General features: G+C 41.0%; 1 protein-coding gene across 16 annotated transcripts in view; it reads left to right on the top strand.

Annotated features, from left to right (window-relative positions):
* The window catches only part of BBX (BBX high mobility group box domain containing), a 147,385-nt gene that overhangs the window by 96,882 nt on the left and 22,541 nt on the right, over positions 1-27,962 (top strand). For 13 of the 16 annotated variants that reach the window (XM_075034141.1, XM_075034133.1, XM_075034145.1 and 10 more), the window contains 7 exons: positions 774-841; positions 7,772-7,852; positions 10,089-10,154; positions 18,703-18,783; positions 20,972-21,884; positions 22,777-22,915; positions 26,171-26,319. In XM_075034141.1, coding sequence (XP_074890242.1) covers positions 774-841; positions 7,772-7,852; positions 10,089-10,154; positions 18,703-18,783; positions 20,972-21,884; positions 22,777-22,915; positions 26,171-26,319 — 1,497 coding nt within the window. The remainder of the gene's footprint in view (positions 1-773; positions 842-7,771; positions 7,853-10,088; positions 10,155-18,702; positions 18,784-20,971; positions 21,885-22,776; positions 22,916-26,170; positions 26,320-27,962) is intronic. The other 3 variants (XM_075034130.1, XM_075034134.1, XM_075034131.1) reach the window with 2 other exon arrangements.

Here is a 27,962-nt window from a genome sequence, read left to right as displayed (position 1 = left end):
GCCAGTCCATGAGTAATGCAGTGCCAGTGTTCATTGCTTTCACTTCTTGTTGTTTTCCGAGCTCCTGAGGTGCAGGAAGGCTGGAGGCGAGAAGCTGTCAGCATCAAATACTTGGAGAAAGAACATTTCTATCTCCATCTTACTTTCCTTAATTGTATATTGTATTGGCAGGGCAGCAAGTAGACAGGCAGCTTGCCTGGCCAGTGCCTGCGCTCTTCTGGCACAGAGGATCAAGCGCTTCATGCTTCAGAGCTGTCAGGCTGGCACTTCTCACCATTAAACGCAGATCTAAATTAAAGCTAAATGAAACCAGGAATTTTGCTTCAGAGCTTGATCATGTCATTTTATTTCATCGTTTTACTTATTCAGTGGCTAAGGAAGGGAACCACTCCTTTGGTAGGAGCATCCATTGAGTTATAAACATGTGCGATATTAGAGCATCTTTGTGTATATTTATGTATAAGAGAGATCATTACAGTTGCCATTTTAAAGATATCCATCTCTGTAGTACATAAAACCTTTGGCAGTAGAATTGTAAATCCACGCAATGGGGTGTTAAGCACACAAATCCAATTAAATCCTTCAAACGGCTTTGAAAGCCTCTCCCAGAGGGTACAGAAATGGTTATTTGTGATTCTCTTGAACTGCCTTTTATGGCAGCTTGCTTAGAGTGTCTGTGACAAGTAGTCTTCTGGGGGTTTAATGCTGCAAATGGTAGGTTCTTTAAACAAGCAAATGAATAAACTTAAGACTTGGGTTTACTCTTTTAACAGATCCTACACAAATGGGAGGTCTCAGCATGCTGCTTCTCGCAGGGGAACATGCCCTCACGGCTCAAGAGGTAAGGAACTCTCTTCTCTCCCTTACCGCAAGCCCCCAGTTTAAAGAGAGCTCTGAACAGGAATGTTTGACCAGTGGGAAATGAAATTTAAGATACATCTTGGGTAACCTCAGGTGGGACTGAAGTGTGAGGCCTGCAATATGAGTCTTGTGTCTGAACCGTGAATGTAGAGGTTGGGCCCAGTTTTTATATCGGTTCAATATTAACTCTTCAGACTGAATATTTGATCAGACCAGGTGATTCTGCCCTATGAGAGGATATCGTCACAGGTAGAAGGGTTGAAATGCAGTGACTGTGTTAACAAATAGGTGGTTTGCCAGCTCTTTTGGGCAAGGATTTCATATGTTTGTGCAATGCCTTGCGCAACTGTGGCCTTGGCACTAATAGCAAAATAAATACCTAATAATTTCCATACAGTCAGTGTCATTGTGTATGCATTCTGAAACCATGTGAGTGCTAACAAGTAATCAAAGTATTGCAAGCTACTTCTATTCACAAAGTCTTTAAGTCTAAAAAGAAGTTTGTAGTTCAGTTGCCATCACAAAAGTTTTTACAAAGGAGTCTAGTAAATAAAATTGTTCCCATATATGTCCAGTAGTGCAGAGACCTCTGGTCTTTGTTTAGACTGATATTATTTGTGATCTATTTTTTCGGCCGGCTTTGAAAATTGTTCAAAAGGTGGCTTGTATGTTGGGTGAAATAGGTAGTCACTGCCATAAATCTCTAGTCTGGAAGGAAGAGCAGTGGAAATGAGGAAGGTTTCTTTTTTCTTTTTTTGTTGTAATTGGGAAGAAAAGCAATAATTAACTATCTATATGTGATACCCCCAAATGCAAAATGTGTAGTGCAGTTGAGATGGATGGCTCCTGTACTGCCAAGACTGAGCCAAGACTCCTCAATGCTTTGCATACCAGTTTGAGCAGTGGAAGTCTTTGTGCAGATGTGGGTACTGGCTTTCTGTGCTGCAGCATGAAAAATAAGAAACACTATGGTAAGTTTGGCAGAGAAGTGAAAAGAAATCAGTTATTTTTTGCTAAAATGAGAATGTCCTGTAGTTTTCAAACTTTTTGAATCTCTCAGCTTGGAGTTTTAAAACTGTTTTTACTATGCTGTTACATTTAAATGAGAGGAAAGGTGTATTGTAGTCACAGATACTCAGTTCCATTAAGAATGGTCTTTGCTATGACCTTTTGAGTTGAGCTTTCTTGATTTTACATGAAAAGTGCCTCAAGTAGTACAATTTCAGGTGGCACTGAAGGAATGTCCTGGTTTCAGCTGGGATGAAGTTAATTGTCTTCCTAGTAGCTGGTACAGTGCTATGTTTTGAGTTCAGTATGAGAAGAATGTTGATAACACTGATGTTTTCAGTTGTTGCTAAGTAATGTTTAGTCTAAAGTCAAGGATTTTTCAGCTTCTCATGCCCAGCCAGTGAGAAAACTGGAGAGGCACAAGAAGTTGGGAGGGGACACAGCCAGGGCACCTGACCCAAACTGGCCAAAGGGGTATTACAGACCATGGGACGTCACATCTAGTACATAAACTGGGGGGAGTGGGGGTGGGGGGAATCACTACTCACGGACTAGCTGGGTGTCGATCGGCGGGTGGTGAGCAATTGCACTGCACATCATTTGTACATTCCAATCCTTTTATTATTGCTGTTGTCATTTTATTAGTGTCATCCTTATCGTTATTAGTTTCTTCTTTTCTGTTCTGTTAAACTGTTCTTATCTCAACCCACGAGTTTTACTTCTTTTCCCGATTTTCTCCCCCATCCCACTGCGGGGGGGGGGGGCGGGGAAGTGATTGAGCAGCTGCATGGTGCTTCGTTGCTGGCTGGGGTTAAACCACGACAAGGAATAAAATGTACATGTGGATTTAGAGACAAAAAGGATGTTATGTAATTGTTTTGGTATACGAATGTTCTTTTTAATCGGGACTCTCCTTTTTTTGAGCAAAAGACACATTTCCCATGCGCCTACATAAACCCCGTTTTTTCTGATAGAAGCACGCAACATGGCTTGTGATGTAATATTTACTTCATGTATAAGCTATACTATGCTGTGCTCTTTTAGGCCTGTAGTCTTCTTTTGAAACCTGGCCTTCCACCTCAAAGAGGCAAGCTGTGTAATCTGCTTCCGCCCCCCAAATGTAGAGCAAAATGATTGTCATAAATACAGCCTGAACAAAACTGGTTGAGGGATTTGTTGGCTGTTGTTAGAATCATGATGGGCCAGAAATTAGCCCATACTTACTAATGAGTTACCATATTTTAATTGTCCTACACTATCTGAGAAGCAGGTAAATGTCAGAGCATTTTCCCATGGAACAAAACTGCACATCTCCTATTCTTTCAGAGGGTCCCCTACGTGTAAAGTACATCCTCCAGAACAATCTCGGTGCTTGGTATTCTCGAAGGGACCCAAATGGATGAAGTTCAGTCCTCCTAACTGTGTATCAGCAGGAATTAAGTCTCCAGCTGTGTTTCTGTGCACTGGGAAACTTCCTCAGTTTCTTTGCGTGGCAGCCCTGGTGTGTCTTCCATTTTCCTTTGTTTCCTTTTGATTCAGTGTTTTAGTGGTGATTAGATATGGAGCAAATATTTCTTAGGCTTGTGTTTCCCCAAATGCAGTAAAGATCCTAAACCTATTTAGACTTGGATAACTGAACAGCACTTCTGGCTTCCCATCCTTAGGCGTGTACACAGAGGATAACACAAGATGTTCATCTTTGCATGCCTGTGGGAAAACCTAGGGTTGGATTTCCATGTTTATGCTTGCAAACAGTTTCATGTTCAAACCAGCGTTTGGGAGGTTAGCAGAACGTGATAGGAGGTGATGTGACAGGCTCAGTAAGAAGCTCAAGAATTCATTGTAGAATTGGTAAGCTGCTTTCCTCTTCAGTGGAGGGGGTTTACTTGTGTTAGTATTGACAAGGGGGAGAATTTGGTGAGAGGTGAGAAAGGGAGAAAGGTGACTGCTGAGGAGGTATTGTCAGTGAAGAGTTTCAGAAGCTGCTTAACTATGGAAAATACAGGTATTGGTTTTATGTGCATATAAGTATATAAATATATGTTGTATATCTAAAACCCTGGCATTTCTATTTTAAAAAAATAATGCAATGTCATTTTTAAAAGAATGCTCTAAATGATATCACGTAGTCTTCATTATCATTAAAAGTATGTGTGTGCACATGTAAGATACATGTGCATATATATGGTTCTTGAACTGAGGGACTGCTAGACATAAGATTACCTGTCAACATGCAGTTTGACTGGGCGTATGTATGATTATGCAGACTTGGGTGGCCTTGTAAGCATACATCTTAAATACTATTATTATCTTAAAAATTGTTAATAGAAAGGAGGGCAGCACTGGCATTGTTTGCTCAGAACGTGGGAGAAGATGAGGGAAATGATACTTAAGGTCTGCTAATCCCACGTAAAAGTATTCAGTGCCTGCTGATTTTCTGTCAAGTGTATCTTAAATGGATGTATAGAGACTTTTCAAGTCAGGTGTTTAACTTTGGAGTTGTCAGAACCCCAGATGTCAGGTAACAAAGCGAACAGGCACCAGTGGGAAGATGGGAAGAGGCACAACAGGGATACTTACAAAAATGTGTTGAGGCTTCAGTTGCCATCTCTGTATGTCGCCAGTTATGTTCCTATTTATTTTTTAATTTTTTTTCAATGGAGTAGAGAGTTTTTCTTCTGCTAACAGAATTCAGTGTCGGTACGTGATTATTTCCAAGCAGCGGCTGGAGTTACTAAGCAGACAGGCAGGAGAAACTACAGGCCTTACCAGCAGTAAGCAGAGGACTCGGAGATGCAGCGTGTTTCTGCCTGGCTTTCAGGTCCTTTCGTCAGTTACTCAAGACTGTGGCGTGTATATGAGCGTGTTTTGTTGAAGATCCGAGCAGAAACGCCAGACGGGTCTGCTCCAGCTACTGTCCTTGTGCGAGGCGAAGCCCGGTCCTCGCAGCAGGACCGGCAGCAGAAAGGCTGGAGCTGGGTGAGAAGCACTCCTCGCTTGCCTGCTCACCCTGCCGAACTCCTTTGCTTGCCTTACAGCAGCACCTAGTGGCCTGTCTGTAGGTTACTGCCCAGAAATCCTGGAATTTCCCGTGAGGTCCAAAACCTGGCTCTTCTACCAGTTTCCCCCCTTGCCGCTGCTCTGCGCATCGGGGTGGGGGGTGAGCCAGGGGCTGTCCTTCCCTTTCGTTCGGCGCGATCTGTTTTAGAGCAGGTTACGGTAACCTGCGCGGAAAGGGAAGCCGTGGAGGCGTTATCCTTGTGGTTTCCATCTCTTTAAGAACAAAAGGTTACCTCGCCTGTGATGCCGGGTCTGCGCGGGGTGGTATTGCCTGGGGTGTAAATCAGAAGTGAAAACTCTCTTGGTGCAGCCGAGGGCAGGCTGGGAGGAGGAAAGAGGAGAAATGAGATGTTGAGGACGTTTTATTACGGCAGGAAATGAGACGTACACAATGGCACTATCTGTGCATCCGTTCCCTCTGGTAATTATTTTAATGCTTTGATCAGGTTCAGCCTGGCAGAGGTTAGAAGTCCTGGAGATAATAAATTTCCCACGAGTCGGGAGTGTGTGGGGAGCAGCAGAGTAGAAGAAACAAGTTCAAATTAGTGCTTCTGTCATGCAAAGGCAACAGCATTAACTCTTTAAAGATAATGGAAATTGACAGGAAGAGTATGGTTGTTCTAACCGCAAAATCACCTCCGAGTTCCCGGGCACCAGCAATCCGCCCTTTGCACACAAAGCTGTAGGAGACTGGGCTTCCCACCTTCCACGGCTTGCCGTTCCTGTACCGCAAAGTGACCAACCTGTGCCGGACCCCCAGCACGTGGCCTCGGGGGCAGCTTCTCGTCCCCCCTCTCTGCACCAGCCCGGGGAGCGAGCCGTGCCTTACAGCACTTGTGCTGCAGAGGCTGAGCCGAAACGGTCCCTCGCGGGAGGGTTTCTCCGCTCCAGCACAGTGCTCCTGGGGCAGCGTGAGTCAACGGCTCCTAAATCAGAGCTGGTTTGTGCCGGGCGTGTGTTGACACCTTCGTGTGGACGTGCCCCTAGACAGGCGGAGGAACCTGCGAAGCCATGGTCTCCGTTACGGTGGGTGGGCAGAGTTCGGGCACGCGTGGCCCTGCACCCCGGCCGTGGGGAGCGGGAGGGTTTCACACGGCTGCTTTGTTCACATCACTTCTCCTAAGAGTAGTGCCCTCTCATACAGCACATTGAATAGGCTCCGCTTGCGAACAAACAGACATGCAAGCAGCATCCTTATACATTTCACACCAGTGCAGAGACTCAGACCTTCAGAGATGGGTCACTCAGCAGCAGCAAGACTGGTATGCATCCCTGGTACAATCCACACCACTGCAAACATCTTAAACAGTTCATACAGAAACAAGAGAAAAACAGTAATAAACATTATATCAGTGAAAACAGTAACACAGACTTGAAACACAAATTGAAAAAGCAAGAGACAGGCATTAGGAATACATTCTTTGTAAACCTTTGGGTTGGTATACTCCCATAGTACACTGATAAAACATCATTCTTGGTGCTTAATAAATATAAGGAAGCATTGATCATAGGAGGCACTGTTACTGCTTGGTTTTATGGTAGGGAAAGAAAAGTTTGACTGTGTATGTAAGCAAATAGTTGGGTGCCATAGTTCTCCTTGACCTGTGGGTTGCTGCTCTTGGATTTAGTGTTTTCAGGAGAGTATGGATAGCGGATTCCTGAAACAAAATGCCACTACTGCTATTGCAATGCTTAAGCATCTTGGACAAACAGCAGTGGGAGCAGCAATACAAACTGAATGTGCTGTAGGCCTGCTTATTCTGGTGGTGTTTTGTGCTTACCGGCAACAGATGCAGTGGCTTGCTAAATCTCATGTATGCATTCGCTAATAACTGCTGTTGGCATACTTGTTTTGGTAGTAAATAAGAGAAAAAACACATTTGCATCGAAACATTTTAAATAAACTGAAATTTCATGGAAAAATTAAAAATTGTTAGAGAAGAAAAGATTTCCATCCTGTTACTTTTCCTAAAATCCTGCAAAGCCTCCTTCCTTTCTTCTGTTTCCTGTAAGCCATGTTACGTACCTTATTTTATACTAACAGTACCTCATACTTCTAGGAGTTACACATGTAAACCTTTCACACTCAAATGTGACATTTAAGAAATATATCATATTTGATACAGTTCCCTTACAGAATGATGCTTTATTAACTGGCTAGTAAGAACAGTACAGCTAAGCTCTGTGATAATTCAAATAAGGCTGTTGGTTTTAAACAGTCATTCCTTTGATTTCAGAAGTTATGACTCTTTCTTGCACTGCTTCTCATAAGCACCCCTAAATGGATGTTTAGGTACATTATTTGATCAATTTTAGGCTTGTGGTACCCTTAACTACTTATTTTCATGCTGTTAGGTGATTGGGGATTATTTTTCTAGTAAGTATTTCTGTCACTTAGCAACTCTCAGTGTCTCCAAAAAAATTTTTTTAGCTTCTAAGTAATTTTGTTATTCAGAATGGTAGTACAAATTACAGGTATAGCAGTGTTGATAGCATCACCAATACAAGGTAGTTGTGCGTGTAGCCCGATATCGTCAGTTTAGTATACAGTTGCATGAAACTCTTTTGCAAAGTTCGGAATTATGAAAGACAAAGAAATCCTTGGTATTTTTGTGGTCTTTCTTCTTAGGTAATTTTTCAAATGCATTAAAGTGGGTGCTGAACTATGTTTTCATCTATAAATTTGATTTAACCTGTCCAGGACTGTGAAACACTAGAGTGCCCATCTTTTCTTAAACACGGTTTCTTGTTACTGCTGCCTGGTATTTTGTTTTGCTCACTGTTGTTCTTAGCTTGAAAAAAAGTACCTTTGAGGTCTTACTCTGCACACTCCTTGTTTCAGGTTTCCTCAGGTACTTGCCCGACTGATGCAACTAATTCTACAGAAGCATGTCAGAAGTCATCATTGTTTCAGTTCGCAGAGGTGAGTTTCTTTAAAAAGGGTTGTCTTCTCCTTTTAAGAAGCATCTGATGGTCCGCTGAAAGAGAAAACAAAAATCTTTAACTAAAATTCATGCTTTTATTTGTTCCTTCTTTTTGGGTTTATGGTACTGGATCATTTATCGGGTAGATCGGTCAGACTTGAAGTGCAGGAGAGTGTGTTTAAGCACATAGTGGAAACCCTAGTGCAGTAATGGAGCTGTGGTTTAAGCAGTAATTTGCAGATGTCATTCCTGCACTTAGTTTTAAACAAAAGTCTTACTAACTGAAGTTTTAACATGTATTTGGATGTTATATTATGTCCTTTATCTATTGTGGCTGCTTTAGTCGTTGACTCCATAAAAAACAACTGTAGTTCTGGAATTTCCAGAATTTTCTTCTATAACCACCAAATAGCTCTGCGCAACTATGCTTTAGTTTTACACCGTACAATATTTTTGTCAACATATTTCCAGTTATTGCTAGAAGTACAACTGTGGTGGTTTGGTCTTTGTAAAGTATGCACTATTTCATCCAAGTTTTAATGGATTGCGTTGACATAAATAACACGACAAGAATGAGGTTGCAAGGAAACTTGGTCTTCTGCAAGCATCACTTGCTTGTTTGTATCTTTCCAGCTTTTGAAATGGTCATAATCAAGTGACATACAAATATTTAGCTGCATAAATATTGGTTGTACTGGATGCTGGGTGGTGTTTGAGTAAGTGCATATGGAAAGAAATTCTGTCATAGCAGGGGCTTCTTTTCATTACCTGTTTTCACACCAGCTGTGAATCTGACTCCCGTGTCTTTAATACTCATTGCTGTGTGTACCTTCATACTCCTCCCAAAACATCATCACTTAAGGAGCAGATACATTGCAAATCATAGCACACAGAAAATATGATTTATTTTTGTTTTGAGTTTTGTTTGTTTGCTTTAACATCAACCCACAAGACCTTAAGTTCCAACTTAAGATCTGAGGCATTCAAAACATTTTAGAAATAAATTAAAGCACTGATCCTGTATTTCTGATTGAAGGTATTGGCCAAAGTACGTAACCTGTAATTAGGCTCTTAAACAGCCTGCTGGCTTTTCTTATTAGGTAGAGGAAATGCCTGGTGTGTCAGCAATGAAAAGCAATACTTAGAAGCTCCTTAAAATTGGTTAATTCCAGTGTCACTTGTGATACTTCTACGGTAATAATTCAACATCCATCTCCCAGTATTTCTAAGATGTGTTTGTATACTTGTACTGTCAGTTGAGCAATGTCATACTTTGCATAGTTCCTCTTGATAACAGTCTGTTTCTTGAATTTCACTGCTAAATGTTTTAAAGAGTAAGACAAATACCAGCTCATTTAATTGTTTCGGTTCATTTTACAGTGCTGAAGCAGGACAGTGCCAGAGCCATGTGGTAGTAGGCAGGAATTGTGTTGTGTGCTGCAAGACAGGCTCTTGCTAAGGGCTTGTGTCCGCTGGCTTTTCCTTACCCATGGAAGAACTTTTTCAGTGGGTGCCAGGAAACAAGCTCATCTGCACTGCTAAAACGTGAGGTTTAGAAGTAGCTCACTGATGATCAGTAATTAAAAATGCATATTACCTAGTCTTACTTTTCAAGGATGTTAAACAGCCTGTAGTGAGGCTGCACCTAACCAGTGCATGGTAGGTGTCAATTGGTACTTGTACCAAGGTCTAACATTAATCAGAGGTGTCGTTTGCAACAAAAATAATTGCCACAAGTTAAATAGTGTAAAATGCAGTTACCTTAGTGTCTGGGATAGATCTGGTATCTCAAAGTACCTGCACACATTGTGTCCCTGTCCACACTTGCCTTCCATGCTAAGTAGTAATTTGTGCTCTATCAGCACCACCATTCTGCTGTCTCAGGTCTCTCACTGAACTGTGAAATGCAATATAGTGTTAAGTTTTTGTTGCTAACCCTGTTTTGACCTATCAGCGGGCAAATAAAAGCCCTTCAAAAAAGTCTTAGCCTGTTCTATTGATCCTAGGAAATATTTTCCTTGTGAAAAATAGTTCAGAATCACCTTTTCACAGATCACCCATTTATGTGTCTCCTGGAAAGCAGATACTGTTCTTTGTACGGGTGTGCTGGGACTCGTTCGCATGCTTTTAGGTACCAGGAGTCTTTCTGTTTGATGGATCAGAAATTTAGCACGTTGAAGTTTGATATTGAAACTGAAGAGTTAGGTAATACAAACGTAATTGTTTTCCTGACAGATCTCTTCGAGCACACCTGGAGCCGTAAAACAAACTGAGGAGTCAGCATTGTTCCAGTTTGCTGAGGTACAATGGCTGAAATATGGTGGGGGAGGATGGGAGGAAGCAAGGAACCAGAGTTGTCACTGAATGGCTAAGCACCCTGTCTGATAAGAGATTCCCATCAGTAGATGTTTATCTTCATGACAGCATTGTGTTAAGAAAATCGTGGGGGGGGAATAACCAGTTATTGGACGAGACTGGCCAGTTCTACCAACTGTAGTTTACACAAAAGGTACCGGGCTTGTGAACGTTACCTGGCCTTCCATACCAAAAGACATATTTTCCAAATGGCCTTTTAATTTACGTGTAGGAAAACAACAAACAAAAGACATTCTGAAATGACACTGTGCACTGCCTATGGAAGAGGCTGCAGCAGTGCAAAACGGCAACTGCCCTAGAGGCAGGAATGCTTTGCAAAATAACCTTGCAGGTCAAAGGAAGCTTATCACAACAGCTACAAGGATAAGTAACAGCATTGTTAGCTGGTGACTTATAAAGCCTATAAATTACCCATAAGTAAGGATTTCTTCTCGCATGTGTTTAATGTGCCTCTATGAATTGACTTTCCACACTTATACTCTTCCTGCCCATTTGGGGGAGTCTGGTACTGCTTGCAGAATCAGTTATGCTAAAGGTATATTCAGGGTGTGTTTGAAAAGACTGGGATTGGAGCTGGTGCTATTGTGGGGGAAGATAATGGGATGAAAAGATGCCCTGTTATTCCATGTATTTACAGAGGTTGACTACATACAACACGCTTCTTTCTGTTAAATGTTCAGCTAATTGTGTACTGTGTGTTTTTAGTTTGGCTAGGATGGGCCTTCATGTATTTCTTAGGAGGCCCAATTAAGAAAAAACAGTTTACTGATTCAGGTGCCATAAAATACCTGACTACAAATACCCCTATGAAAGATACAATAGAGTTAATATCTCTAATCATGAAGATGTTTTCATATGTGCCACCTTTTTTTAAAGTTAAAGTAAATTTGGAAAGCTCTTTTGAGGAAATTAGCGGAATTGAGCAGGGCGAAGCCATGTGCTGAAGCCAACCTTTTAAACCAAGTAAAAGATACAAGTTGGAGAACATTTGTGAATTTCATTGCAAAATATTGCATGAGTGAATCTGTTAACTTAGTTTCCAAAATCTTAGCCATCTTACATTTTAATTAAACAGCAATTTTAAGATATCTATGGAGTTGAACAGGGTATGAATTGCCTTTAGTACAGCATTTTCAAATTGTCATGTAAAACCTGACTTAGCCATACTGTCACAGTTTCACAGAACCTAAAATCATTTCCTCTCCTAATTGAACAAACAACAAAATGACAGACGTGAAAATTGTCATATGGATGTGACAGTGCATTGAGTTGCATACCACTACACGGAGCCAGCTCATTTGGCACATTGGAGTGCATGTATGAATCATCAAATATTAGGTTGAAGAGGTGCTTAGAAAGTTAATTAGAAACTGGTGAGGGCAGTTTTAAAGTCAAGGTTAATCTCTTTTTCTTGTAAAAACATTAAAACGTGTGTGCATTATGGAGGGGGGGTATTTTTTGGTTGTGTTTTTTCAGTGTCTGGAAATAAGGGACAGAAATCTGGAAAAGCAAAAAAAAACCCCAACTAAACAGAAAAAAAACACAAAACAAACAAACAAAATCCCACCAAAAACACCCACCTTGTTGGCCATGGTTATTCCTCCTGTGTTATACTGTTGTTGTGAAACCTTAATGGCAGTGACTAGCATCATGTTTTATCTATAGCAATATAGCAATAGCATTTTTTTAAGATTGCAGCCTGATTTCATTTGGGTTGTTCCAGGGAAAAGTATTCAGCGTGCTACAGAACCTCTTTAAGCTTTCTGCCCCCGCTGTTAAAGCTGCTTGTGCCCTTTCAAATATAAGGGCTTTCACTTGCACAGGGTGTCTTTGTCAAGTTTGGCAAAAATCCCGTTCCTTACTGTGCCACTTCTTACTGGGTCCTGTCTATATGAGCGCATTACTGCATTTAGTAAGCTAAATTATAGTAAGCAATTTGCAGTAGGCTGCTGTCAGCAGCGTACAGTGCTACAAAAGAAAAATGAGAGGGAGAGAAAGTAGTTATTTAGCCAGTAGCCAAGTAGACCTGTGAAGAAATGTGAAGTGTGCTGTGCTCTGATGTGCCTGGAGACTTTTGGCAGCCATCCCAGCTCAGTTTTGGTTCTGGCTGGGTGTTCCTCATATGTTCCCTCTCTCTGCGCCGCCTTTGCGAGAGGGTGAGTAAGAGTGCCTCTTTGTGAAGACAGCGATCCCATTGAGTAGATTTGTCATTTAAAATGGACACCTTTACCCCAGGAGTACGAGTCCCCTGTCACTCAGAAACAGCTTGTTATATGTAGACGTAGCATGGGATTCTTCTCATCTTTACAGCCTCAGTTAGCCTTTCATCTGGTTGTCTGTCCAAAGTGCTATAGTCATCAATTAAAGCTGTTGAGGGTATGGCTAATGAGGCCTGCCCAGTGACTTGCCACAGATGATGAAAATCCCAGGACTAGGACTTTGTTGGGTCCTGCAGATGCGCGGGCAAGCACCTTGGAGGTCTTCAAAGATGATGTGACGTCCTCCTAAGAGCTTTTTGAAATTTGGCGTGTTGCTAAGTTACGCTCTTGGCTTTCTCATTCTGCTCTGATCTTGCAAATACTTGGTCCTACTTTTGTCCTTCTCATTTGTACCTTTATGGAAAGACATTATATAGGCCAGTGATTTCTGAGCAGTGGGCTGTGTTCCTTAGCGCGGTGGCTGTTTGCAAGCTGTCTGCTCACATGGGCTGGTTGCTGTCATCCTCCTTGCCATGTGAGGGAAGCAGAGCAGATGGGACCCCTTGCTCTCTTGGCCTTTCTGGATGTGTGTTTGGCAAACGCGAACAGATGGTGATGACTGCTTTGTTGAGAAGAAACAAGAGTACCTCTTAGACTTACTTAGCTAAACTCTCATCTGTTACTAAACAAAGAAAATGCTTCCGGAGAGTGAAAGCAATAAAATTGCTAGTTTAACCATCTGAAAAACAATATGAAGCCAAAACACCCAAAGTGTTCAGCTGCTTTTCTGAAGTTTTTCCTTAGGTGATTTAATCAAAAAAGCAATCTCATGCAGCATGCAACAAGGTGGAGTTTTCTTTGCTAGTCCAGTAGGTTACTATCGTTTAAGAAATATGCATGCCTGAGGATGATTTTGTCCCTGCTGCCTTCTCACATACTCACTTTGAGCAGGCTTGCAGGTAACCCTTTCTGTTTATTTCTGTGCTGAACAGAAGGTTTGAATCCAAAACTTTTGGTCAAAATGCCTTGAAATTGGGAGTGTGAGAGCTAGTCAGTATCTTCTCTTCCAGCCTTCCCTTAGGTAAAGCTGTAATCTTCCCAGGTAAAGCTGTTATGTAAAATAGACAAATATATTTGCTGTTTGCCTGTATACTGAAATGATTAAATTGAAATGAAATGCCTATTCTAGGAGGGAGATGAAAAAGTGGCATGTACCATAGCACATGCTTCTTATGCAAACTAGAATCTAATATAGTGACTAAAATGCTGACCTGCATTGTAATAAAAGGTAATAACTTGATCCTAATACATAAGAAGGGCCTATTTGTGGTTGTAGTACTGCAGGTTCTGATTTTTTATAATTAAAACTGGAAGATGGTGTTAAGACAGGGAACAAGATCTGTAATCTCACTGAGAGCCAACTGATCAGCCATCCTCCTATTTCTGATGTTTGGCCAGCAACTTCGGTAGAATGAGTTCTACATTTATGTCTCTTGCAGTTTGTTTTCTTGGAGGATTTGAAGAGGATTTTTTTGCTGAAGTGAAATGTTGCCTTCCTCTCTTTCTATTAGTATTACAAGGATCTCGCTTGCATTTTGTTAGGAGCACCCATTCTCTTGTCAAAATGAAATTCTTTACTGTTTCTTCATATTGTGCATCAGGAGGCAAGATATGCCTGCATGTTCTCAGGTTATACTTCAGTGTGTGGGTGTTTTTTTGTCCCTTTTCTGCCATTCATATTGCACTGAAAAAATCATTAAGAGCTGAGAATTTTTTGTGGTAGAAAGATAAAAAGTTGAGGCCCTCTTCGTGCAAAGTGCAGCGTACAATATCACTTACTGCAGTGGGTCCTGAGCAGGTTCACTGAACTGTCTCAAAGCAAAACCAAGATTTTGAATTATTTTAGTTTAATATTAAAAATTATTAGTAATCCACATTCAAATATTATTCACCATATTTTAAACAGCTTGCAGTAAAATGGATGTCCTGGATTTTGGCAGGGGGGCTTGTGGTGGGGTGGTGTAATGAATCTCCTTCATGATTGAAAACTAAACTCTTCAAATAGTCTAGTTCAAAAGAAAGACATTAAATGTAAAGAGAAAGGCTAAGCTGATAATTTTTGCACCTGAAAGATCATGGTCATAAGCATGTTTTTTGTGGTGAGGCGGATGCCACGCTGGTGGTTTTCCCCTAATCTTAGGGCTTTTCAAGGCTTCCAGGTCAGATACTACCATGTAATGCCATGCCAAAAAAGATCAACTATGAGAAATAATGATTAATTCTTGTGTTGGTGAACTCATAATGCTGCACTTGGAAGCAGGTCAGAAAAAAATTAGCTGTGAAAGCAATTCCCTGAAGTGCGGTGTAGTTATTTACTGAGTGCTGGTGCTGGCACACCAACATCTGTTTAGAAGGCTAGATTTGATCTCCAGACTCAAGGTCTTACTTCTTTTTTCTAACTAAAGAAAGTGAAACAAGCAGTGCCTGTGAGAACAAATGGTCCTCTTCTATATCTAATCAAATGGGAAATGCTGCCCAGGCTTGCCGGGAGAATTTTATTTAACCTTGACCAACAGAGTTCATGTTTTTAAGCAACTGGTATGTCTTGTTCACTTAGTCACATAGAACACTGGGCATGATAGACTATTAGCTGTGGACAATACAAACGTAGAAGACAATCCATGAGCCTAATCTAAGGAAGAAATTCTGTATTTGCTTGTATCCTGCTGACTTCTAAATGCCTGTTAAGTGTTTCTTGCATGAGATTGCTTCTCTCAAGTAGGGCCTTCTGCCAGAAAAATCTAAAAGTAGCTGATTTAACTAACTCCTTAATTTTTTGCTTCTTTTTCACCCTTCCTTTCTGTCTTCCCTGTGGGCTACTGAAATATTTTCTCCTCTGTTCATTTAAAACCTAGATCTTACCAAATACTTCCCAATTGTCAAGTACTGAGCCTGTAAAGCACTGTGGGAAGTCGGCACTCTTCCAGTTGGCAGAGGTACAGTGATACCGATTAGCGTCACGATGGGAAGATGTGTGTATCTTTTCCCCAAAAAAGTATGAATTGTGTAAGGTCTGCTCTAGTATCAAATTTGGTATTTCCAGATGCATAAATTAGTAAATAACGGAATAGCAAGAGAATTAGGCAGTGGCAGTGGCCCCGGGGACCTAGCTTTTCCTTATACACTTGTTAATGTGCATAGTTTCTTGGAGACAGCACAGAAAAAGTTACACTTCTTTTTAGAAGATTAGCCTTATAACTATAATAAAAACAATGCTCAGGACAACAGCAAAGATGAGACAATGGCATTCTTCTTCATGAGGAGCTGCATACCAGGATTCAAAAAGTAAAGTTTTGGTTATAAGCACTGGAAGGTGCATTGCTGAGTTGGAGACCAAGAGTGATAAAAGAAAAGTAGACTCTGAGGAATCTGTATGTAGAGTTGGAAGTTGAAGCAGTGTATTAATTTCTGAAACTGGCAGCTGTCAGCAGCAATCAAGAATACTAGGTCAGGTTTCCCAAAAGTCCTAGAAATTCTCTGTGATTCTTAAATATAATCTTGTAGAGGTCTCCTCTTTGATATGGATGAATGGCCCAAAAACCTTTGAGGCTTGGTGTGCAAATACTATTCTTTTTGATGATTGAAAGATGAAAATACATGCTGTATTCCAGGTAAATAAGGGAGGAATGCTAGCACCTTATGCATACACTTTTTTTGCTTGGATGTGGGTTTTTTGGTTTTGTTTTGGTTTTTTTTTTTTTCAAAATCACATCATGTTTCAGTGAGGAAAATGGTTCTCTGGATCCCATCTAGTGGCATCCAGCCATATATTCTTGCTGGTGAGATTAATCCCTCTTGGAGGGAAAAAAAGACAGAGATTGAAAGCACTGAAATAAAAATTATTTTGTGCTTTGTTCCATGGATAGTAATGCTACTCTCTGACTTTATAGGGACTTAGATGAGCGGAAGAAAACCTGCCTTACCCTACAGGCAGTCCATGGCAGTAGTAGAGTTTGTAGGTATATACTATGTTGTCAGCAGTGCCTATGCAAGAGCGATTATACCTAACTGTGATCAGTGATCCGTAAGGGCATTTGAGTCTTGTAGCCCTGGGACAGCAGAAAGGGTGGTAGTATTTAGTCAGGGCACCAGAAGTTTTTGAGGTGTACTCATACAGGGCAGCAGCAGGCTTTGAGTAGTGCTGTTCTGGGGTAAGGCTGTTGCTGAGCGCAGCCTGACTTTCAGAAGTCAGCATTGAAAGTTGTGATGTGACTGTGAAGCTTGCGAAGCCCTAATTTGGGGGAAGGACAGGTGCTTGTCCACAAGAGTGCAGAAAAGTGAAGCTAAGTCTGGCAGCGTGATGTTTGCATGTTGGACAGGTTTCCATGATCTCAGTGATTGCTCAGATGGATTCCTACAAAATGAATGTTAAAGGCTCTGACTCAAACTGAGAAAAGCATGGCAGATGTGCTAAGCACATTCTCCTTGTCTCTAGCACTTGTAGGACATCAGTGCTATTGGTGTTTTTTTTTTTTAACTCCCAGTTTTGGAGTTCTCCATAATGTTGGATTGTAATTGGATAAATAAAATGTGAGAAATGCGGCTTAAGTTTTCAGACAGCAGTTCAGGACCTGGTTTGGAGCATCCCAAATAAACTTGTTCATTATCACCTTGAGGATGTCTTAGGTTTGCAAGTTCCTTTGGCAGGCATCTGTTCCATGCCGCTCTAACTCCAAACCACAGATGCTGTGCACTGGAGGGGACTGGACTGCGCTCTCCATGCCGCTGGCATGGCAGGGGTCTGGCGTGTGGGAGCCTGTCTGCTTCAGCACACCACACTGCTCTGCTGCTCCTTCGTCTCTCTGCTATGTGGATTAACCAATTTTATCTTTTTTTTTTTCCCTCTTCCCTATGCCTTCCTTTTTGATATTTCACAGATGGTGGTAAAATAAAATGCAGAAGTGGGTTAAATTATTTTCTAAAAAATTCTGAGAGTTTCTAAGTTTCTAAAAATGGTTGGAGCAGTTGCTCTGCAGTCTGAAGCCTGGGAGGCTGTTGCTGATCAGCTCTGCTGAGTCTCTTGCTGTGCCTAAACGCACGCTTTGTCTTGAGCGTGAAGGGAGGCAGTGGTGGGGGTGCACATCACCTCCGCAAGGCGAGGAGGCCACTTCTGCCACAGAGGGCTAACAGCGCTAAGAAGGCTTGGCTGTAAGCGACGTTTGGAGACTTGAGTTGTAGTGGTCAGAGCTTGGGAGATGCTGCGAAGAGCTGCAGCTTCCAGGTGACAAAGAGATAGCTTTGTTAACCTTTTTTGTTTATTTCCTTTACGGCAACGATGGGTTGATTTCTGCAAAATCGACTTTGTGGACCCACGTTGGTTGACAGCAGTGAAAACTTGAGTTTGGGGGGATAGGGAGAGCTAAAAAGTTGTAATCGCTTTAGTTCCCCAGTCCCTAGAACTCCACCTGTTTCTAAGGAAGCAAGTATAAGAAACCTGCAAGCCTGATGAGAGATTATGGGATATGTCCTTAAAAACAGAACATTTTCTTCTTCATACTAGTGGCCAATCCTGAGACTGATGCTTTTAATTTGTTTAGAAAAAGATCATTTCTTTGCACCTAGCTTAAAACTGATACAAACCACCCTAAAGTATTGAAGAGGATCATGGCCTGATATAGGAAAAAGATTCTGCAGAATAATCAGCTACCTGCTTGCCAGACAGCCTCCCATAGTCTGAGGACTAGTAAAGGTTACCAAAGGCTTAAGGGCTCCTACTTTTGGGTTTCATAGCATCCCTTTTCTATGTCCTATAGGACACCAACAGGCAGTGCCATAGCCTGGCAGGAGTAACCTTCTTAAGCTATGACAATGAAATGATTTTGTAATCAAATGTCCAACTAAGCTTTCAGAAACACCACCAGCTGGGTTGCATCCTGGTGTAAATTTCATGTTTAGCCACTGGAGTCTGTTCCTGTGTAAGAGAGCGTGTGCTTCAGTTCATCGTACTCTTCAAAGGGAGTCCTGACAAGCAGATCCCCAAATCTGCAAATACCTTTTAGTGTCCAGTGGTATTAACCACCGGAGCAATTGTGGAGCAGGGTTTTATTCATAACAGCATGCACAGGTCTGCACTTCTTTTTCAGTATATCATCTTCCGAATGAATTTTGGGAAGAGGGAGGAAACAATCCATTCAAAAGCTGTGTGGTAAACATAAAAGAATTGTGCTGGTAAAAGAATGTTGGGTTTTTTTGATCCCCCTCTGTTTTTTCTTTAGATTTCTTCACGTACATCCCATTCAGGTCCTTCTGATTTAACAAAACAGTGTGGAACATCAGCATTATTTCAGCTGGCAGAGGTAATATTAAAACACTGGTGACTAATTACCACAGGTGCAGTGGGGTGGAGAAGTTAATGATGTTGATTCCCATAGTCTGGAAGACAGAACAATGCTACAGTTATAATTACACTGTTGCTTATAGAAGCATAAATTATCGTGGCTTGGGTGCCGTAAGTCAAGATTTCCCCAGACTAGCCATCAACTTGGAGATTTCTAAGAGTGTGCTGCATCTGAGAAGTACCAGACCCTGGTGGCAAAAGGGACTTTCCAATCACAGTTGAAATTGTTTCAATTCCTTGTTTTAGGGTTTGGGGTTTTGACTGTTTGGTTTAGCCGGGGGGGCGTAAGGAGTTGAGAGGGCTGGATTAGTCTGTTACTCAAATTAGGGCATTGCCATTACAAATTGCTGTTAAGGGTCATTAGTTGCTTTCATTTATTCTTGCTTTTCATGCCTACTGTTTTTTGAAGTGGGGTCAATAACTTCTGTAGAAACTCTGCTATTATACTCTCAGCAGATCCTCTTTCTGGGAACAGTTAAAACCAATGGCCTCATATTGAAATGTTGTATTTCTTCTGTTTCTAAGCTTTTTCTTTTTTTAAGCTTTCCCAATCTTAAAGACTGTGAATTGCAAGTTTATTTAGAGCTCACAAAACAGAAGTCGCTTTTTTGTAGCCACATTTGTGGCCCTCTGTACTATTGGCTACTGCAGAAGAAGCAAAGGTATAAAGAAAAAAAAAATCCATTGGTGAGGGGTGTGCGTGTTGAATTCACAAAATATTATTACTGTCCAATGAGTTGCATTTTAAAGATTGATCTTTAGCTTTTGAAAATCACAGGCTGTGTTTACATTGCAGTGCAGTAAAAAAGTCACAGAAGTACCAAGAACCTACTTCAGCATAGTTGTGGGGTTCTCCTCTGTGTAATTTAACCTGCTTCCTAATAGACACTATGCTGCCCAAGCTTCGTTGTTTCCAGTGCTCAACCTAGCTTGACCTGAACCAGATCGGGAGTTTCTACCCTATGCAGCAAGAATTTCAGAAACTTACTACAAAGCATTCTGTTATTGGTGTTAGACTCATACATATATTGGTGTAAGATATTTCTATTTTGCAAGGAAAAAATGCCTTGCTGATTTGAGAAATCTAAAATTGACCTAAAGAGAACCCAGTGATCTGGAGGGTGCATCCATACTGACCACATGGCCTGTGGGCTGAGCGGCAGGATAGGGAAGCTCCTGATACCTAGTTCAAAGCAAGCCTCTTCCATCTGGTTTTGCTCCAGGTGGCTGTTTTGTTGACATTCATTTTAAAAACAAAATAACACTGGGAATTCAGCTTGGGGGCTTTGAGGGGAGAGTAAGAAGAAGAAAGCATGTCTTCCCAAATGCAACTGCTTGGTGCTGTGAAGGACTACGCTGTGTAGCAGTGTCAGGGTAGCTTACAAGTGATCCAAAACCAAGAGGACCTCCCAAGTCAGTGCTGCAGGAACATGGCAGTTTAAGGACCTTTTTACAGCTCTTTTTTTTTTAATATTGCTGTTCCTCAGACAGTATGAGGGTTTTGGTTTCCATTAATGTTATCTTCAGGAGGAGATAACCATGGCAACCACTGCTGCTTTGCAGTTCTTTGCAAAATAAGTCTGTGACATGAAAGATTTGGAAGGCTTTTTTACTACCTTCCAAATTATTTTGCACATTCAAGTAAAAGAAAATAATCTCAATTACTGACATTCAGTTAACTTTTTTTCCCCCCTCCTTCAGGGCCATTTGGAAAATGGAGGAAAGAATAATATAGGTACATTTGGGAGTTGAAGGGGTTATGGATATGAGATTTCAAGTAACGTGTCGGTGGCAATAGTGAGAGATACTGTATTGTTCCATTGCATTTGGGGTATTCTGAAAATCAATCTAGCAGTGGGTTTCCAGGTTATAAAAAAGGCACTTAAAGGATCACAGAAACACCACTGAGATCAGTTGGAGTCTCTTTCTGTAGAACGCGCGAGCCTTATTCTACTGCTCAGCTATCATCATGTCGCATCAGTGTCAGTAGGGCTTCAACATATTTTTCAGTACTGTTCTTTTAGCATAGTTTGCTTTCCTGAACTACAATGCCAGAGAGATTCCCTGTGTAATGCTCCTGTTAATACAGGTAAGTAATGTTAATAGTTGGTGTTTGTTTCATCGCACTGTTTTTAAACTTGTTTTAGATGTGCCTTGCTTCAGAAGGAGTAAAAGTGAAAGAACCTGGGAAAACAAAAGTGGAAGCACCGGAAGATGTGGGAGGGGAAGTTCCAGAAGAAATGGAAGTAGAAGAACTGGAGAACACAACAACACAAGACTCCTGTAAAGGAAAAGTAGAACAATCAGAGATGGAGAAAATGCAAAACCGGGATGAGACAAAAGCTGAGGAATTACAAACTGCAAAATGCAGAGATTTTACTAGTCTTGCAATGGAGAACAGTCCTTTTGAGAGAAATGATAACACAAAGGATCACATGTGCTGTTCTCCAGAGCTTTCAATGGCTGACATGAATATCCTCGGGCTAAAGCCAGAAAAGATCAAGAAGAAAAAGAAAAAAAGTAAGCTGGACCGGCACACAAATGAAAAATCCACCCCCAAGAAACAAAAGAGGCAGTCCTCAGAGTCAGACATTGAAAGTGTAATGTATACAATTGAAGCCGTTGCAAAGGGGGACTGGGGTGCTGAGAGACTTGCAGAAGCTCCCCGCAAAAAAAACCGCCCTGTCTCAAATGTGAAGGGAAGCGTGTTGGATACAAAATCACCAAAGAAAAAAGTGAAATCGAAAGAGAAGAAAACATCAAAGGAGAAACCCACGGAGACCACCAAAGAATCAAAGCCTCCTGATTTCCTTACTATTGCAGCCAGCAAGGAAGTACCATGTGAGGCTTCTGATAACATTAAAGTGGAACCACTGACCCCAACAGAGGAGGTGGTACCCCAAAGCTTACCAGGACAGGTCAAAACTGAGGACAATGACTGTGTTAAAAAGATAGAAACCTGTGGCTCCAGGAAATCAGAGAGATCTTGCAAAGGTGCTCTTTATAAAACTCTGGTGTCAGAGGGCATGCTTACATCTCTGCGCGCTAACGTGGACAGAGGTGGGTGGCTTTGAGTTTCATTTACAGCATGGACCGCAAAAGCCTGCCTGGAGTGGGAGGAAAAACAAAAGTCCTTGTTTAAGCTGGAGTTTGAGCAGTGTGTGATGGGAATGCTGTGTCCGGTCACCTGAGATGCTGGGGGCAGGTGGAGGGGATGGACTCCATGGACCAGGGCAGATGGTCTGGAGTCCTGCCATCTGTGTTCCTACTTACCTCACAAACTCTTAACCTGTCCCTTTTCGTCTTTTTATGATCTGAGATTTAGCTTTTTGGCCAAAGGCTTTGCTGGTTAATTTGTCAGCCTGCTGACAGATGTATGCAGGGCTTGTGTTGTATGTAACCCTGAACAATTAGCTTGTTTCTATATAAACAACTCTTGTGGTTGTGAGCATAGTTCTCAGTCCTACAAGAGGCAAATGTGTTGTGCTTTTGCTTTGATTCTTAGTTTTGCTGTAGGTGGTGAGTGAGAACCTTTTACCCTGTGGAAGGATGAATTTGAGATAATTTCTGGAAGCTTTCAGTGAGATGTCTTGAAATGTATTTTTCCGATTAGTAGACTTATATGTGTAAATAGAACAGTCAGAGAAGAAAAATATGTTTGTAATTTAGGGAAGTTTTATTACTCTGAATCTAGTAATGTCTTTCTGCTCCTTTATACCTCGAGAGATCCTGACTTTAGAGGTAGTATAAAAACCGGGATGGGGGTGGGGGGTGAGGAGGAGGAAATCGTTGCCAATATCATCATTATCCAGCCTAAAATAAATAAATACCCTTCAAGAAGGTCAAGCACCATAAGTTGCAGTACTGAATGGGTACACCAGTTCCTTCTGAGCCCACTTTGTTTTGGCACATTTTTCTAAAGATGAGAAACAATTTTCTGCCTTCATCCCAGGAAAAAGAAGCTCAGGAAAAGGCAACTCCTCAGATCATGAAGGATGCTGGAATGAGGAAAACTGGGCTTTTTCCCAAAGTGGGACAAGTGGGAACAAAAAACTGAAAAAGCCTAAGCCAAAGGAAGAGTTTGTTTTCGGGTAAGTTGCAGCTTAACACTGTTCAAAGTTTTAGTTAGGTCAGCCTGGTAACTTAAGAGTGAATCGTCCTCGTTGCAGCCGAGTGAACTGCATCCAACACCCAAATAATCATAATTAGGCAGAATTCTTGAAAATAACAAAACCTGCTGGGATGAGTCATGCTCTAGATACCTGTTGTTTATATACCAAAGTAATTCCTTTGAGATTTTTCCTGGTTTACACTACTGCAAACAGATTTGAAAGAGATTATTTGCTCACCTCTGAAAAAACCAAAGTGCAATATTTACCTGCTCAAGAGGTGGTGAAGAGGATTACTTATATTTTCAGAGTACTTCAAGAGGAGTATTTAAAGTTCTATGTAGGTGTTCAGTCATCATAAGCAGAATTAGACTAGAAAGAATAGAACTCTTTGCCCGCTTGGAGAGATTGCTTACAGAGGAAGAGTAAACAATGTTGTAATATTGGCAAATAATTACGCTAAATAGATCATTTTTCCATTGTAGAGACAAGATATTTAAACTGTTCATGTACACCCTGAAGAAATTAAATATATCAGAAGAATAACTAATGATTACAAATGCATTAAAATTTAGCAAGGCCACACAGAATTACTGTTCTAGTATATGAATAACAATTTTTGTCAGAGTATTGCAGATCTGTTTAACTGCAGGCATAGTTGTTAAATCTGCTTAGCCATTCATACTTGCAAATTCTTGAAGACTCCTAATTATCTGAATTCAGAGGGTGAAAATGAATTAAAAAGGAGTAGATTTTCCACACTTCCTGCTTTAAAATTGTAATATGTTTCTTCTGTGCAGGCTTGTGGTAGCCTTTCCTATAACCTAGTCTATGGGAAATTTAGCTGCAGCTCACTTTACAACAAAGATACTAAATTGATGAAAATCTCCAAGTCTTGCTTGCTTGGAATAGCCAAGAAAAATTAATGGAACACTTCTTGTATTTTTAGTGCATTGTATATAAGTTTTGTAAATATTTTTTAAATTTAAATTGAAAGCTTGAAAACTTCTCACACCTAATGGCGTGAAAACTGAATGTATCTCCTAGCTAAAAAAAACCCTGTAGTTACAAATGGTTTATTCAAAGTAGCTAGGAAAATTGTGTAAATGGTTAATTCATTTGACAGATACTGTTCTGCCATCATTAGCTGGCTGGATGGGGAAAATACATACTCACCAATCTTGCTTCTTGATTCAGTCGTGTCATTAATGAGTATTACTTAGTGAATTCTGTAAAGGCAGAACGGTAATTTGTGGAGTGTAAGTGCTGGAGAAGGTATCCATCTCCCTGTTCATTGCCATACCTGATCTTCTGGCTATTTGAAGAGCTGGCTTTACCTCTACCTGCTCCTCTTAACTCCTTCTGCTCCCTTCAGAATCACCTTTCAGCCTCATCTTGTGTAAGTGTGTAGGGGAGAGGATCCTCACCCCGTTGGAATTATGTCTTTCTCCCCACGTCCTCCTACCTCCTCCATCCGTAGCTGCCCACATGTCCCCGATGGTCCCTGCCAGGTGTGCTGTGTCCACGGGCAGCCCCTCCAGTGCCGAGCATATCCTTTGGCAGGACTAGGCTGTACAGCTTGAAGACCTCAGCTCAGCTCCATGCGTCTAACCAGGCTTGTGAGATGCTCTGAAAATTCATGACAATGTGAATGATTTTTTTTTTTTTTTTTTTTTTTTTAATAATGAATCGCTGACATAGGGATAGCAGCACCCTCTGTGTCGCAGATGCTCTAAATTACTAGCCAGGATGGCAGCTCGACTGCTTTCAGGGTTGGGCCTTCCCAATTAGAGCTGCAGCCCTTCCTATGCCCTCGGGGCAGGTGGCAACAGGCAGCGGGAGAGGAGCTGGGGCAGAGGATGGAATTGCATGACAGCTGTCAGAGCAGAAAATCAGCTTGTTTTGTGGTTGTCAGGGAACATCCGCATGGGAGAGAAAGGTAGCAGTGCTGAGCACGACTAATGTCAGGTATCTTTGTGATTTAAAAACAAAACAAAACATGTGCACACACGCACACACACAAAAAAAAAACCGCAACAAACCAAACCAACCCCACCATGCACACAGTCTGCCAAGAGCCGAAGCTGTATTTTAAGATGGAAGATTGCTTACTGAAAGAAGTAATGATTACAGAGATAAAATGAGGTATCATTGTGTGTAGCAAAGCTTTCAGAATGCAATTTGTTTGAAGTGCTGCTTTAGAAAGCAAAGAAAAATGCCATGTTTCTTGTGATAATTCCAAGTGTACAGTGTGTAAGGGCCATCCCTCCAACAGTTACGCCAACTTTTGTCAAGTTCAGGTTTTCCATAGCAAACAGTTAAATATGAGTAGAAAATGTCACTGTTCCCCCATCATTGACAGTGCTATTTATAATCTGCCTAGCTGTGCACACTGCCTTCTATTAAAATACAGTTCTTTCCTATTCTCCTGCCTGGCTGCAAAAATCTGCTGGAACAGAGTGCTTATGCAAGCCAGCGTAGTCATTACAGCCGGAGATGCTATGCCATACCATCCTGTTAGAGTGGTTTGTTTTCATCTGGCTATTAGGAAAAACAATAGCATGTACGTGAATTTCTTGAGTTGTAGGCAACCTAGTTACAGTCATTCAGGTTGGTCTGAAGTATGAGGGATGTTGGGTTTCATGAAAGCATGAGCTAGTTGCATTTTTCATCTTGCAACAAATAAAATATGAGAGGAGAAAATATAATCCCCCAGAACGAATACAAAGCTAATTCCCACCCCAAAGCATCAGGTTTTAGAATATCCCCAGAAGATTGAATAGTTTGACAATTTCTTCTGGCTTGAATTGTTGTTTCCATTCTGGTGTAAGAACTTTTATGTGAAGTTATTTTATTGGTTTGTTTATTCATTGGTTTTATTGTCTTTTTTTTCATTCCCCTCACAAAACAGACAAATCTCCTTTATGAATCTGTGCAGCAGAACTAAATGTCACCAGTCAGTATGACGTTGATTTATTTCTTTTTTCTGATTTTATTATGTGCGACTAATGTAATCAATTTGTACTGAGTTACAAATGCAGAAGCTGGAGCGTACATTCTCATCCCAAGTTTGGATTAGTATATACTAGTTTGGTGTTTACAGTGTGTGTGCACTTATCTCTTTCCCACTCTCTCTATGTAGATAGGTGTGTATATACGCACACATGCTCCTAAACAATATTTTTTTCTCCAGAAACAGAGTTACATTTAATTTGATTGATTTTGTTTCCCCTTTAGCTTAGCAAAGTTGGAAGAAGAATTTGAAAAGAAATTCAACAGCCTTCCTCAATACAGTCCTATTACCTTTGACAGGAAAAATTCAGCTGTTCCGAGGAAAAAGAGAAAGGTTGGAAGCGGCTCATCCGAACAACCAAAATCCAACAAAGGTAAATTACCATGTGCAATACCTTCTTAAGGAACAACAATGCTATGACAAGCGCAGGAATTTATACGTTCTTACGTTACTGTTATTTGTGAAAAGTGTGAAGTCAAAAATATTTTTCTAGCACTGAAGTTAGTTGGTTCTCACCTGGGTTAGTTTTCAGGCTGCAATCTTCACTCCTGATTTTCATGAGGAGTAGAACTGGTTAGAGTTTGTACATGAAATATATTCCTCATAGCAAGCAAATTTATCAAAAGCATAAATATTTGTAAGGTAAGTGAATTTGATGAGTTTTTCCAGAAGAAAATGGGGAAAAATGGCAGACAAAGGTTACATTTTGACATTTTTCAAAACGTAGTTTTATGGCAGTTTACATTTCACTGTAATTTTAGGCTCTATAAATTAAAACATAAGAAACCAAAGGTGTCTGAAGGAAACATTTGGATTTTTTTTTCATCAAGATTCTAATTCTCTATCATAAGTTTGGAGCAAAAATGTCCTGACACGATAAAAAAGGTTAGAGGACAGGAAAACCAATTCCATACCCAGCTTTGTTGCTGATGCTTTTGAAGGGAGAAACTTATGACATATTTGGCTGTTTTGTATACAGACAACCTGTGACACAGAGGTGATAGAGAAGTGAGAATATGGTAGGGAAAGCTGCTTTTAGACTGTGGCAGAAGTACTGAGGCATACATACAGAAGGATCAGAAAATGAAGGAATGACGTACCAGTAATTCTACAAGACAAAAGGATGCTCAAAAGAATCCTCATTATGCACAGTTCACAATGTGAAGCTGGTTTCCTTTTCTGCTACTATGGTAGTTCCACTGACTGACAGGTTTTCAGATCCAATATGGCTATTTTCACCAGGTGACCCTGGATTAGATCTATGCCTTTTGAATACTTCACAAGTTACACACATGACAGTATGCAGGATTGAGCAGCTGTTCTTTTCTAGCGCATGCCAATTTTGGTATTGATTTTTGTACTTATATAATGAGACGTGGAAGTGTCGCTTTTGGAAAATTAGACTTCTGCTAATACCAAGTGAGTTCTGACTTCAAATGCCTTTCATTTTTTTATGCTATGTATTTGACAGAACTTCTTCAACGAGCATGAATCAATTGCTTTACAGTATGATAATACAGTGGTTAATTAAGCAACATCTGTTGGGAACAAGATCTCTTCATCTACCGTGATCTGGCAGTTGAAGTTGTAATAGCAGCTCCTTGGATTTCTCACTACAGTATTTACCTGTTCAAGTGTCTGTATGTTTAAAAAATTTGCAGGCCCTACATTGTTTGGGAATGGCATGCTAGAATGCTACCTCAAGTCAGGTAGCCCAGAATGGCATTCTGCTTTTGGCTAGGTTCATATGCAAAAGCTTAATTTTTATCCCTGTTTGCATCACTTAAAGAGCTTTGGAATATATTTGGCCGTGCCTCAAGGGAAGGTCAGAAGCATAACTGCAGGCAGGTTACAAGCCTGATATAAGTAGTTTTGGCACAGCCCTGTGGAGGAGGCTATGGAGCATTTGCCTCTAGCTGGCAAAAAGGCGTCTTTAAACTAAGCCAGCTGATTTGCACTGAAGCAGATGGTAAACAGTCACATGAACTTTTCCACTGACTGAGCTGTGGGGTTGCA

The sequence above is a fragment of the Buteo buteo genome, chromosome 8, assembly GCF_964188355.1.
Source record: "Buteo buteo chromosome 8, bButBut1.hap1.1, whole genome shotgun sequence".
Lineage (NCBI taxonomy): Eukaryota > Metazoa > Chordata > Aves > Accipitriformes > Accipitridae > Buteo > Buteo buteo.
This window is presented reverse-complemented; position numbering and strand designations above follow the sequence as displayed.